This window comes from Silurus meridionalis, chromosome 13, assembly GCF_014805685.1.
Source record: "Silurus meridionalis isolate SWU-2019-XX chromosome 13, ASM1480568v1, whole genome shotgun sequence".
NCBI classification, from domain to species: domain Eukaryota; kingdom Metazoa; phylum Chordata; class Actinopteri; order Siluriformes; family Siluridae; genus Silurus; species Silurus meridionalis.
The window spans coordinates 7908690-7923499 of NC_060896.1; the positions used below are offsets into that span (position 1 = coordinate 7908690).

General features: G+C 35.5%; 1 protein-coding gene across 6 annotated transcripts in view; it reads right to left on the bottom strand.

The window, feature by feature from the left end:
- Positions 1 to 1645: 1645 nt before the first annotated feature.
- The window catches only part of pclob (piccolo presynaptic cytomatrix protein b), a 79353-nt gene continuing 66188 nt past the window's right edge, over positions 1646 to 14810 (bottom strand). For 5 of the 6 annotated variants that reach the window (XM_046864260.1, XM_046864261.1, XM_046864263.1 and 2 more), the window contains 10 exons: positions 14595 to 14621; positions 13152 to 13245; positions 12232 to 12303; positions 11592 to 11874; positions 11302 to 11496; positions 9246 to 9351; positions 7832 to 7899; positions 6721 to 6855; positions 5838 to 5983; positions 1646 to 4389 (listed from right to left, as the gene is read on the bottom strand). In XM_046864260.1, coding sequence (XP_046720216.1) covers positions 4246 to 4389; positions 5838 to 5983; positions 6721 to 6855; positions 7832 to 7899; positions 9246 to 9351; positions 11302 to 11496; positions 11592 to 11874; positions 12232 to 12303; positions 13152 to 13245; positions 14595 to 14621 — 1270 coding nt within the window. In that variant the 3' untranslated portion in view covers positions 1646 to 4245. The remainder of the gene's footprint in view (positions 4390 to 5837; positions 5984 to 6720; positions 6856 to 7831; positions 7900 to 9245; positions 9352 to 11301; positions 11497 to 11591; positions 11875 to 12231; positions 12304 to 13151; positions 13246 to 14594; positions 14622 to 14810) is intronic. The other variant, XM_046864264.1, reaches the window with a different exon arrangement.

Genomic DNA, 14810 nt, shown 5'->3' on the forward strand with positions numbered 1-14810 from the left:
GCAGGTTGAGAAGAGCCTGGAGAGGTGGAGATATGCGGGAAGGGAATGAAAGTCAGTAGGAGTAAGACAGAGTACATGTGTGTGAATGAGAGGGAGGGCAGTGGAGTGATGCGGTTGCAGGAAAAGAGGTGAAGAAGGTGGAGGAGTTCAGGTACCTGGGGTCAACAGTGCAAAGTAATGGAGAGTGTGTTAGAAGTAAAGAAAAGAGTGCAGGCAGGGTGGAGTGGGTGGAGAAGAGTGACAGGAGTGATTTGTGATAGTAGGGTATCTGCAAGAATGAAAGGGAAAGTTTATAGGACTGTGGTGAGACCTGCGATGTTGTATGGATTAGAGACAGTGGCATTGAGTAAAAGGCAGGAGGCAGAGGTAGCAGAACTGAAGATGTTAAGGTTTTCGTTGGGAGTGACGAGGATGGACAAGATTAGAAATGAGTTTATTAGAGGACAGCGCATGTAGGATGTTTTGGTGACAAGGTGAGGAGGCGAGATTGAGATGGTTTGGACATGTGCAGAGAAGGGACATGAATTATATTGGTAGAAGAATGCTGAAGATGGAGCCACCAGGTAGGAGGAAACGAGGAAGGCCAAGGAGGAGGTTCATGGATGTGGTGAGGGAAGACATGCAGGTAGTTGGTGTGAAAGAGGCAGATGTAGAGGACAGGGTGGTATGGAGACAGATGATCCGCTGTGGCGACCCCTAATGGGAGCAGCCGAAAGAAGAAGAAGAAGAAGAAGAAGAAGAAGAAGAAGAAGACTCTTCTAATACAAAGTCATTCTATTCTAATAGATGCAGTATGTAGTTAGCATTGTCTTTCTTAAATATGCAAGGCCTTAAAGCCTTTAAAAAGACGTTTTCTAGATGGAAGCATTTGTTGCTCTAAAAGCTTTATATACCGTTTAGCATTGATGAAGCCTTTCCAAATGTGCAAGCTGCCCATTCCACAGGTACTAATGCACCGCCATACTGTCAGAGATGCAGTTATTTGAACTGAACCATGATAACAAGCCACATGGTCCCTCTCCTCTTTAGTCTGAAGGCTGTGGTGTACATTTATTTGGAAAATAAATGTACATTTCGAATTTGTCTGACACAGAACAGTTCTCGATATTATGTATTGTAAAAAAAAATTTGTGTTGAGGAATATTATTATGAAAATGTTCGAAAATTTGTAAAAAACAGTCTTTCACAGATTGGTAAAGCTATGCCCATCTTTCCTTCTGAGAGACTCTGCCTTTCTATGCCACACTTTCTAAGACACACTATACCCAGTCATCTCACTGACCTGTTGTCAATTAACCTAATTAGTTGCAAAATCTTTCTCCAACCTTTTAATTTGACCATTTGACCATTTATTTTTTTGAGACAAGTTGCTTCCATTAATTTCAAAATTGCCTTATTTTTTCTTTAAAAAAATTACATTTGATATACTCTATTGTGAATAAAATATGTGTTTATGAGATTTGGAAATAATTGCATTTTGGTTTTATTTATATTTTACATAGTGTCCCAACTTTTTTTAAAATTGGGGTTGTACTATTATTTTTTGACACAATATAAAAGCAAATTCCTGCACACAAAAAATCTTCTCCCTCTGGGCCCTTTATGTGAGACATTAAATAAATAAATAAAAAGATGCATTTTAACATTTACAATAGAATCTCAACTATTTATTAGACTTAGGGAACATTTTATACATGTGTTTTTTTCTTTACTTTTTTCTACAGCACAATTTGCATAATTTCATGACATCCTATGGACAACCATAAAACCATGACAATAAATTTCTCATTTTTACAAGTGAAAAAAACAAGACTCATTTTACAAGCATTTTACAGTCAGCATACATTTTTTTTTCTTCAGATAAAGGTACTCATTTCCTTTTTTTTTTTAAACAGAATCTGTAGGCAAAAATATCAACAGACATCTAGCAGAACATGCAACATCCATGTAAAACCATAGAAATTCATTGACAATTTTGTGTACTTTTTTCTTCACCTCATTAATCTTCATTGTGTGAGATTTCACAGATTTTATTTTAAGAGATTTTGATGTGGGTTGATTCACATCATCCAGATTATCACATGGATCACTTGCACACATATTTCGACAAACACATATGTACAGACTGGACTTTGACCTTGAGTTCACACACACATGCTCAGTGTCAAACCAAATAAATATTCAAACCTTTTCCTATAGAAAATATCTTGTGTATTTACATAATCAAAAATAATCGAATCACATTCACGCCAGTTTACCGCAACTGAATACATCAGACTCATCATGTTAGTTCCCAGGAATACAGCATAACAAACCAGGTGGACATTTCACTAACACAACAGAGAGAAGACAACAGCCATATGTCATTCGGTATTTAAAGAGGACACAGTTTTTGATCAAAATCCAGATACACAGCACGATTCGAGGCAGAATGTGATAGACATAAAAACGATGATGTTTATTTGATTCCATGAGATTTTGATTGGCCATTAAAAATGGGCTCTCCTAGTTTGTAGAGCACCAACAAGGCTGTTTTTTTTATTATTACTATTATTTTATATTTTACATTAAAGTGGTCTTTTTTCTCCACCAACAACATTTTATAGGTCACTGTAGTCCATGTAGCAACATCTTCCACATAGTCATAATGGAAGGTCCAACCAAACATTGGAACAGGAAATTAACTAAAGTGCATATTCTCAAAATGTAACTGTGTCAAAACTGTTTATACATATATTTTTTTATATATTTTCAGAAGTAAAATGAAAAGTAAAATCATGGTAAAAAGAATTTTATATTTATATATATATATATATATATATATATATTTTCAAACTCTGAAGAAATGCATCCAGGCATAATTCATGTTGCATAGAAATACCTAAACTGAAGTAGTGGATTTGGTTAGGACGTTAGGTTGGCACATAGTTCGTTTCACCGTGACAGCAACCCAGAACATTTTCTTCACTCTGTACAATATCTTTACAAAATGTACTGAAAATGATAATTAAAGACTTCAGTAAAATATCCGTTTTTTTCCCCATGTGCAAAACAATCCACTGATAATGACATGGAAACACTGATCACTACTATTTTTTTTTTTGTAGCTTCATTCCTTCATTTTATTTTTTTAACCTAAACGGATGTTTACTGTCTGGTGTTTAAGCACAATTGCTTGTACTACTTGTACACTATGGTGCAGGCAGTGAAAGTGTGATTCTTTGCTACTAAGAACTGAGATGAGCAGCAACAATTATTTATTCCAAAAGCCATTGCAAAAAAATGCAACAGCTTTAAACTGCGCCACAGTGACACTTATTTATAGACACCTTGCACCATTTGAAATAAACACCAAGTGTTCAGATTTTAGCTGAGCCAATATAGAAATCTGCATATATATATATATATATATATATATATATATATATATATATATATATATATATATATGCATAATTTTTTCTTTTTTTATTATAATTTTTTTTCTTCATTGCATATTTTTCGAATACAGAACTTTATTACAAAACAGGAATCACTGTTGACATCACAACGGTTACGTGATCTTTTCTTTGCAATGCTTTCAAATAAATACAAATACATACAATTAGTCTTCATGTATGATTTAATGTAATCGTTACTATGACTTTTAAGACCGATTACAGCTAATTAGATCATGGTTCAACGGAATATTAACTTAAACAAGCAGTGGTTCCTTTACCACCAAGAAATGACGTCCAAATGAGACATACCCTTCAGCACTTTTTTTTGTCCACAGAAAAAAATTAAACACTGCATAAAAAATAAAAACAGAGACTGAGCATCACTGAGCATGTGTGCTTAATGGAGTTTTGCTGAAGGTTCATACTGTATTTATCGCATAAAAAAAAAATTATATTATTTTCTTAGTATGTACATAACATAAGTTGATATGATCGGTTTAATCATAGAAACTATACAGTGGACTGCAAAGGAACAAGGTGGTTATATTTTCTGACAAGATCGGAAATTTTGCTACCGATTCTTCAATATTTATATATATTTTTTGCTTAATTTGATTTCATCCACTTACAGTACATGGAAACACTGTACATTAATTGCAAAAGCTAAGAAAGCTTTTTAAGTTACTCGACTCAGGTTTTGAATTTCAACAAAGTTTACTATGAACTTGTCAATAAGGTTTGATCATGACAGAGTTATTTGCTGAACTGTCATTATCTTCCTTTTATTTATTTATCTTGAATATAATCAGGGCTGCGTATGGGGAGAACTGGCAACTAATTTGTGCCAGCTCACCGCTCGCTTCCTCATGTCCACTTTGTCCAACCAGATGTAAGCTTCACCAATTAGTGTCTTCTTCACAAACTTCCCTCCATTAGACACCAGGAACAGCTATTTATAGGGACGAAACGGCACAAAACATTTTGCAATATTAGTATGCCGGCTTATAAGTCAAATTGCAAATCTGTATGCTAATTACTGTCAATAGCTATTGCCTGGCTGAATCTCAAAGAATAAACCAACTGACTCTTGGAATTTGATCTCAAACAAATATCAAAATTCAGTTTTCTAATGTAGACATGAATGCGCACATATAGTCATTTAGTACATTAGGGTATATGGCCAAAAGTATGTGGATACCTGACCTTCACACCCATATTGTGGTCTTCTCCATAGAGGTCGATGCACAAAATTGCACACTACGAATTGTAACACACCAACAGATGGCAGCACAAGGCTGCATGCACAGTCACAGTAAGCACCGAGTTTTATAAGTCAGTGTCAGTCTGTGTACATCAGGAGCAACAGGTACTATTCTGACCACATGCATTACCACCTCTGCTATTCTGACCACATGTGCACTCTGTCACTGTGTTCTCCTCACACGTGAGTTTCTCGCTTAAAATACCATGATCTCACTTCCGCAATTACCCGACTTTCCAGATGACTCCTGCATCTCCTTCCCGAAGATGAAGAGTCAGCTTAAAGGTCGACCGTTTTGACACCATTGCGGAGATCCAGTGTGAAAAGCAGAAGGTGCTTCACATGCTTCAAAAAGAAAACTTCCAGGACACATTTCAGAAGTGGCAGGAATGTTGGGCGCACTGTATTGCTGTGCAAGGGGGCTATATTGAAGGTGATAGTGTGTAAACATAGATAATAAAGTACTTTCCTAAAAAAAGTCTTAAATCTTCTTGATACCACCTTATAGCATCTCATCTTTTTTTGATAACAGCTCATTACACTTTCACTTCAGTGGAACTAAAAGACTCGTAACCTGTTCTAGCATGACAATGGCCCACTGCAGGAAGCTAAATTCATTAACACATTGTTTGCCAAGTTTAGTTTGGGGTAAATGAGTGTCCTGAACAGAGCCCTGATTTGAACCCCACTGAAGACCTTTGTGATTCATTTCAACATTCCCTGCTCTCACTTATGCTTTAGTTGCTCACTGGACAAATTCTCACAGCCAATCATTAAAATCTAGTATAAAGTCTTTCCAGAAGAGTAGAGATTATTATAACAGCAAAGGATAAAGTAACTCTATTATGAAATGTTTAACACATATGGGTGACATTGAGCAGGAATCCACATACTTTTGGCCACATGATGGATATTTAAAAATTCTTTATAAGCACTTGCTATATGTGCTATATGCTATATGTGATTATCTGGTGATTATTTCATAAATTTAGGTCATTGATTGGGTCATAATTTTTAAACAGTTCCCCATTATTTGATATACTGGGAAAAAAAACAGAAGCAGGCTCTCAAAACATGTTACTGTATTAATTCACTTATGCAGTCACTGTTTCTGAAGTGGCAGAAAACTTTCTCACCTGAATAGAGTGACCAGCCGGGTTAAGACTAAAGCGGAAAGTCTCGTTAAAAGATGGTTCTCTGTCATGACGGCACACTCTCGTCTTTTTCTTGATGATCCGCTTCTGTGTAGCCACGTTTACCACGTAGAGCTTCACGTACAAGTCTTAAACAAACAAACTAACAAAATTGTAGCATATATCTTACACAAAATCACTTCAATCACTTTCTTCCAAAGTATTCCTTCATCTATCCACATTTTATATATATATATATATATATATATATATATATATATATATATATACACACACATAAGTCAAGTCAATCAATCAATCAATCAATATATCCATACATCAATCCATCTTTACATCAGATAATCATCAGTTATTCAGTCAGTCCATCCATTCATCTGTTCACCTGTCTAAATTTCCTAGAAACTGCTTTATCCCGTTCATAGTGTGTAATTAATCTGGAGCCCATTCTGGGACCCTGGATGGGACACTACTCCATTGAGTGCACATATTTACCATGATCACATCAATTGGCAATTTCAAATAGCCAATTCACCAACTGTTGGGTTCTTGATAGGTACAGCAAAAACCAAAAGAATTCTACATGGACACAGGGAGAACATGTGAAAATCCAGACAGACCTGAGCACAGGGTCAAACCACAGACTCTAGAGCTGTGAGATAACAATTCTACCCACTGTGTGTCAGAAAGAGATACAGATTTATTTTGTTGCTATATAAAGAACAACAATACACCTACAGTGCTATCTAATAGTTGTGATTTTTTTTGTTGAAATCCACTGTTCATGCTGGGTACTGTGCCTGCTTCAATGTGTCTTATGGATGTCGTGGCATTTTGGAGATGTTGGAATTAATGAACACTTCATTACCAGGCAGGTGATCTGGAGATTTGAACTTGTAAGTAATGTTTCTGCACTGCAGAATCTCAAGAACCAGCTGTTCTCCTTCAGTCTTCATTTCTTTCTTCAGCGCCACCTTGATCTCTCCAATCATATGGTTCTTACCTACATTCAAAAGAAATAAATATATAAAAGAGACAGTTTTAGCAACACAAACTGCATTCACACTATTAAACACAATGTAATTATTTAAATAAATTTTTATTATTAAAAATGAATAGGTTTTTATTAACCACCGTGAATTTGACAGATCTAAGAAATGTAACTAAAGATTCAGTGACCTCTAGTGGAGTATTTACCTTAAAACACCAATTCTGTATGCATCAAAATATTATGTAATCCTTAAACCTCATCTTTACAAGCACAACATCAATTAAATGTTTGATTTGATGTAGCCTTGAAGGAACAGACTATTTCAAATGAAAAGGTTTATCTTAGACCATGATCAAAAACATTATTAACCGCTTTCCCTTATGCATGCAGGAGACTCCTTTCAATGGTTTTAAAGCAAGGCTGCAAACTACATCCTGTCAGACTGGAGACTGTCTCCTTTTTTCTCTCGTGAGATGCACTCACACACACACACACCATTCTCTAATGAATAATTCAAAAGAGTATAGCGTGACACAGTAGAAAGGCTAAGTCAGACTACCGTATCTGTTATCCCAACAGTATTCCAACCTTATAAACAGCTTTTACACGTACTAATGTAACCTTGAATGCACACCAATGTTATTAATAACCCTCGAAATCCTTTGCTCAAAAACCTTCTTTTTATAAAATGATCAAACTGATTACAGATGAGATTCTAACCTTCTTTTTTCTTTTAAAAAGAAGTCAGTTATTTCACCTCTGAGTGAGAAATCTCACAAAACCAACAAAAAACTAAGTTGATATGGTTTATTGGACACAGTCATTTACCCAGCATTTGGTGTCTAAGACAAAGCTAGAACTCACTATTAATTTATTATAATTTTACTATCAATGCCATTAGACATTGTTATTTTCAGGAAATAGCTCACATTGCAAATTTTACATCATTTTCACACACACAAAAAATTAAAAAATATAATGTGCTTACATTCAGATTCATGCAGATTCTTCAGAGAGTCCGAGCCCCTCAAATCCAATCCATTAGGAATAGTCTTCCTGATAGACATATCAATAGATACAATATTAATAATTGATAAAGATGCGAATCTATTAATATAATTAGCTGGACAGGCTGTGGGCGTGTCAAGATGTCTCTTCAGACAAAGACATAACCTGAAGGTGTGTCCGCGTCGTGTCTTTTTATAGCCTCGCAGGTGCGAGCATTCAGAATCAGAATCAGAAATAGCTTTATTACCAAGTATATTTACACACACAAGGAATTTGACTTGGTGTCAGGAGCTTCCAGTGCAGGAGAAGTACAGACATCATATAACAGATTAGTAAACCAGACAGTTAAATAATACAATATATAGAGAGTAAAAATATTGTTTAAATGAATGTACAGTGTTATTTACAAGTGTGCAGTTTACAAATGGACCATTGGATTCTATGTATAAATGTGTCAGTTATGATGGACAATGTGTAGTTATGAATATTTTAATTGTTCATGCCGAGTATAGCCTGCGGCAAAAAACTGTTGTTGTGTCTGGCTGTGCTGGTGGACGGTGCAATGTAGCGCCAACCAGAAGGCAACAGTTCGAACAGAGAGTTCAAATGACGTCACCTATTAAGGTTATTAAAGCCAAATTCTTGGTGTGTTTGACACACATGCTTCACAACCGGTCGAACAAAGAATGTTATGAAAATCTTTGAAATCTTTTTTGGGGAACAGGGTTACACTTAAGTAAAACTTTCTTTCAGTTTCTCCCATTAGGGGGCGCCACAGCGGACCATCCGCATGTTTGATTTGGCACATGTTTTTATGCTGGATGCCCTTCCTAACGCAACCCTCCCCATTTATCCGGGCTTGGGACCAGCACTAAGGCTTGTGCAACCCTAATGGCTTGGTTCCCTGACCGGGGATCGAACCCGGGCTGCAGCGGTGAGAGCGCCACATCCTAACCACTAGACCACCAGGGAACCAGGGTTACACTCAAGTAACCTGAGATATTTAATTTTATAGTGTCGTCCATTGAGAAGATATACTACAATGGTTGCTGAAATGTGTAGGGTGTACTCACGATTGTGACATACTGTATATTCAGTATCTTACAAAATGTGAGTACACCCCTCACATAAATAAATAAAATAAATAAAATGAGAATCTGTGGATATAGTCACTAGCTATGTTGCTTGCCATGCATTATGGCATTGTTTTATTTAGCATATTTTAGCTTAGTTATGTAGCTTTGTGGTTTCTGGGCAAACAATACATGGGAAACTAGAGTTTGACTTATTCAATGGGGAAACTAATGACTATATAATCTGTCCAACTGTATAAATGCACATATTACATAGTAATGCAAAATGAACAGAACAAAAGGTTATAACAGTGTACTTACAGCTGAGGCACCTGGAAGATAGCACTGTCTACTGTATTAGTGCCTGTACCGTCCTCACTGTCCAGGGTGTACCCATCTCCATCATTCAGGATATTTCCTACTCTGTCTGCAAATCACAGTGAGAGGAAATAAAGGAAAGAGTGAGTGAGGCGGAAAAAGAAATACATTTTAATGCGCAAGGCTCAGAGTGAGTAATGAATACATTCATTCCAAAACGAATGCTATGGCACAAAGGATATGAGATTGATTTAAAATGCAAAACAGGGTTATGAATCAAAATACAACTTTCTGTTTAAAGGTTATTTTAGATATCAAGACCAATGCCTTTTGGGGTTTTAAAAACAGGTAATTGATTTGCAGTTTTATGAAATGTTTTTTATTTTTATCTGACTATAAGGTTTGTAAAATTATTCAGCTTAGTTTTATTGTTTCTTCTTGAGATTGTGTGGCCTATGTAGCAGCGCCACACCTCATCATTAGTGCCTCTTTCTTGATGCCCAGCTGACACATGAACACTCATTAGCTTATGGACTGTTTTGTGTTTACTTTCATATAAAACCAGCTTATAACTTTTGCACAACACATTATGATAAAGATATGGATCAGCCTAGGTAAAGTTGTGACTGGCATAATATATTTAGGAAAGCAGGAACTGGCATACTCTATTACAGTTTTTATTTTTTATTTATTTTTTTTAAACATGCTGAAAATGTATTATATAGCAAAAGGGGACATTTCAAAACTTACTACTTTAATATAAAGCAAGCAAAGGTATGTAAGATTGAAGGGGATGTAAACATACATTTATTTTCTCTAAAACTGAATATTTAAGCAGTTAATGTTTATCAAGAATGAAAAAAGGTTTCATAGTTGACTCTCTGGCACATTTTTTGATTAGGGAAAATTGGAAGATTTGACAGATTTTCTATAAAAAAAAATGTAAACAAACCTACTTGGTTAAAAATTGAATACAAAATAGAAAATCAGACATTATAGCTAGAACAAATAAGTTCAATCTTTTTTTAATGTTTTTAAAATAGTTTTTTAAAAAGCATCCGCATAATGTATTTTGTAATATTTTATGTTTAGTGACTGACATTATTTAGAATTATATTCCTTTACATACTATATTTTAAAGAAGTTTAATTATTATTATTATTATTATTATTATTATTTTAATTATTATTACTTTTAGATTACCTACTGACAGTACTTACTGCAGAAGTATTTACACCCCTTGAACTTACACACCTGGTAGTGTTAAAAGTGTTGATCAATGCCTTACGTTTCTTTAGACATAATTGAATTTAATGATGCTCTGAGAGATGTTTAAAATTTGGTGTTTTCACTGTATGTATGTATGTATGTATGTATGTAAACGTATAACCAAATTGTGAATGTAAATGCATTCATAGTCCCAGATTTTGATACAGAACATAATGCACCTAAACAAACATCACCATAGACAGAGCATCGTTCAGAAAAAAATGCACGACAAGCTGGGAAAGAAGTATTTATATTTACATTTATGGCATTTAGTGTCTGCCTCCAGTGAATAGGTGTTCATATTAAGTTCATCTGACACACAGGTGTATTCCATTAAATGTGACTTTTTATTGCAACTGCCCACAAATTACATTTACATTTTTTTGCAAATAATTTCACAAACAATATATGTCTGATTTTAATATTAAGTACTATAGTGCAGAGATTCATGGCATATAATCCTATAATTCCAATTATGTAAGTTTACACAATTACACAATGTGGAAAACTTCAAGGGGGTAAAAACTTATGCAAGGCAGACCTTTTTTCGAAACCCATTAGGGATGTTTAATAATGGTATTTAATAATGGTATACAGAAATATCCCTACTGTAGGATGAATAAAAGGGTATATCTTATTTATATGGGTAGGGGTTAAAAATTACAAGAAATGTCAAAAATAAAATGGAAAATGATTAAACATATATGTAGAGACATGAGAGACAAGTTAAAAGAGCATGAGGAAAGACAAAGAGATAAGCCGTGCACTCATGTGTAATGGGAAAGGTTACTTGGCTGCAGGCGGGCTTGTTGCACTGCGGCCTCAGCAGCAGCGATGGCGTTCCCAGCATCCTCGAGGTGTGCCTGAGTAACACTGCTCTTGCTCTGACTGCGAGAGGGGCCATGCGAACGCAGATGACTCTCAGATGAGGATTTCGAGCTGCCTGGGCTACTATGGGATTTTTCAATAGTAGGGACCTGAGTATCTAAAGACATAAATAATTTATCTTATGAATATGCTGCTTCTAATTCACCATAGAGAAGTGGTTCACTCAAAAGAAATGTATTCTAGATTGACTACCTTTAGCTGGGTCGGGGAATATTCCATGACTTCTGCTCTTGATGACAGAGGTTTTGGGCGACTGTTCGTTGCTCGGTTGCCCTTCCGTGCCCCCGGGACCACCTGATCCTCCAGGGCCTCTCTGACCTCCATGGCTTCCTTGGCCTCCTTGGCCACCTGATCCCCCACCGCCTCCATTTGGTGGATGTCCTTTACCATGGTGGATGCTTTCACTTTGTTCCTTCAGGGGGTGCCAGCGAGGCATGTTGTCCAATTGAGCAGTGTTAGACAGATCTATAAGCACCTGCAACACATAAAGCAGTGATATACAGTGCAACATTGTCTGCTATTATTTGCCCTAAAACTATTTCTCCTTCATCTTCTTCTTGGTATATTACTACTATTATGTTAAGGGCGTCTGCTAAATGCCGCAAATGTAAATGTTAATGTATTATTATGCAATTAATTAAGTTATATACTTATTGCTATTTTTCATAAACCTATAAATGTATTTTCTGGTATACTGTATGGTGATATAGTGAAATGCTAAGACTCTTCAAAGCTGCTTAACATGTTCTAGAAAAAAGTCTAAATATTAAATTCTCACAATGCCAAATGTGTTTTGACACATCAAATCAGGATGCTAAGAAACAACACTTACTTCTCCCAAGAAATCATTGGACGAATATTTGGCATAGTCCCATACTGTCACCTCGAGTGTTTTTCTCTTCAGCTGAAATTTAAACAAATCACACATTAAATTAGTCACATTGTGCTTGCCTCTGTCACCTTTTTCACATCGAAACCTCTCTGGAATCTTTATACATACAATCAAACGGCCAAACTCAACCCAAACAGGAGCAAAAATTGTGTTTAGGTTAAATTCAGACTTTAGTGTTGTTCCGTTTTCCAGAAACTCCTAGAATTCCTGCTGACAAACACAGCCTTAAACACCTCTCAGTTTAGTTTGTTCATTGCCAGGGTGATAGTTGCTCACTCCAGCCTAGTTTTTCATGCCTCTTTTGGCAGTATTGATCTCCTGTAAATGACTTCTGATCTGTTTTCTCAAGTTTGTGCCATTTGGAGGTTTGTGTTGACACTGTTTTTTGGAATAACTATTTTGCATTTCAATTTAATGTACTCCAGGTATTATAGATTGTCAGACTTAACATGATTTGAAATACATTTCTTATACTTCATTCATTGTAAATGTCACCCTCATTAAGTCTGACTATTGTTTACTGTACCTTCACCATTTTAAACCAACAAGTATTATATGCTAAATAAAGCTTCATTGTCTTGACTGTCACTTTCAGCAGTGTGTGTGTGTGTGTGTGTGTGTGTGTGTGTGTGTGTGTGTGTGTGTGTGTGTGTGTGTGTGTGTCTTTGTCTGTTTGGGTGCATGCATCAGTGTTTAATTTGAATCTGAATTTGAGTTGTTCTCATTCCAAATATATCAATGGAAAAAAACTTCATAAAAATTTTCCCAAGAGTAAATAAAAGAGAAAGCTGAAGTATAAGACCTGACAGTAGGATATTCAGAATGTTTATTTTCCAAGAAACCATTTTTTAAATATTTACCTGCTCGAGGTGAATGTTTTTATAGATAACAGTCTGGTTCCACTCAGGGTTCTGGGTCTTCTGCACATATTTAGTTCTTCTCTTATTCTCAGCACTGTAGTATCATTATAAAGAGAGAAAGCAGACCATAAGACACGAGAGAGAACTTAACAAATTCAGAACACTACGCAAGTTACAATTCTTAAAATGCGATTTAAAGTCAGTATAAACACCAAAACATAGTGTTTTTCTATGGATATAATAATGACAAAATAATTACTGCACAATGCAATTTAACCAGCAAATGAGCGTCTTCATGTCAACATCACAATCAATGCAAACTATAAAAGGTTTATACTGCAAATGAAGCCATACGGATTGATATACTGTATGAATTGCAGATGATGATAATGATGTCACTTGTTCACAGTGTCATACATAAAATTATGAATGCACATGCATGGTGCACTTCAGAATCATTAACACTGTAAGAGTTATCCAAGTGTAGAATCGGGAAATAAGCATTTACCCTCTATTAGTTGCAAGTATCATGGAATGTAAGGCTTTATGTTAAACTGACATTATTTAACATGAAGCAACCATAAACCTTAATGTCAATACACAATAAGTAAGGAGTGTCTATTATTATAATTATTATAATTATTATTATTATTATTATTATTATTATTTAAGCATTATTTAATTGTTTAAGCTCACTGACCGACACCTCAATTAACATTAACACTTCAGTGCTGAAGTGGTAAATATTAAAAATAATGTAATACGCTCTCATATTTACACTTTTGGAGCAGAGTTCAGAAAGTTATAAACATTTGCTATCATTTCAATTTAGCTAATTATTATGGTGGTATTTTTGGTAATAGATTGATTTAACATTAGTCATTGCACGTGTTAACTTCTTGTTGTTAACCTCGTTATCATTGTTATTGTGCATGCGTCGTGATATGCGTTGATATGCTGAAGCTGCTATGACGAGTGAAAACAGAAACCACTATGTCCCACTAATGTACTAAAACATTTGATGTTACTAGAAATAGATCACATATGATAGAAATTTTTTTATTATTAATGTATTAATGTAACTAATACAATATGAATGTTATTTCAGGCAATCTCAGTGTAGAAACTAACAAATAGAAATTAAACCCCTGTGTGTGTGTGTGTGTGTGTGTGTGTGTGTGTGTGTGTGTGTGTGTGTGTGTGTGTGTGTGTGTGTGTGCTGTTTTAAAAATAGCCAGTGTATTCAGTTTAAAGTTCATCTTGTAGTCGCAATGACAAAGAGGTAGAGATGTTGAGGTAGCTTTGATGAGACATTTCATACACCACACACAGGCTCACCAATCACCACTCAGATGAATTGCAGTTCAGCAATGAACACGAGACAAGAACAGACATACACAGAGGAAGGGAAGCAAATGAAAGGAAGGAGGAGCACCACGCTACCTTGCGTTTTGGACAACCATGACTTGTCTGAACCAATCCAGAGTATTGTTAGGAATGCAACAGCAGACAAACAAACAGAAAACAGTCAGAGAATTCAAGAAAAAGAAAAGAAAAAGAAAAGAAAAAGAAAAAACATAGGGGGGGAGGGACAGCCTGAGCATTTCAGTGTATGTGCCTGGATAACGGCACCTAAGAGAGTGTATATAGGCCAGCTCC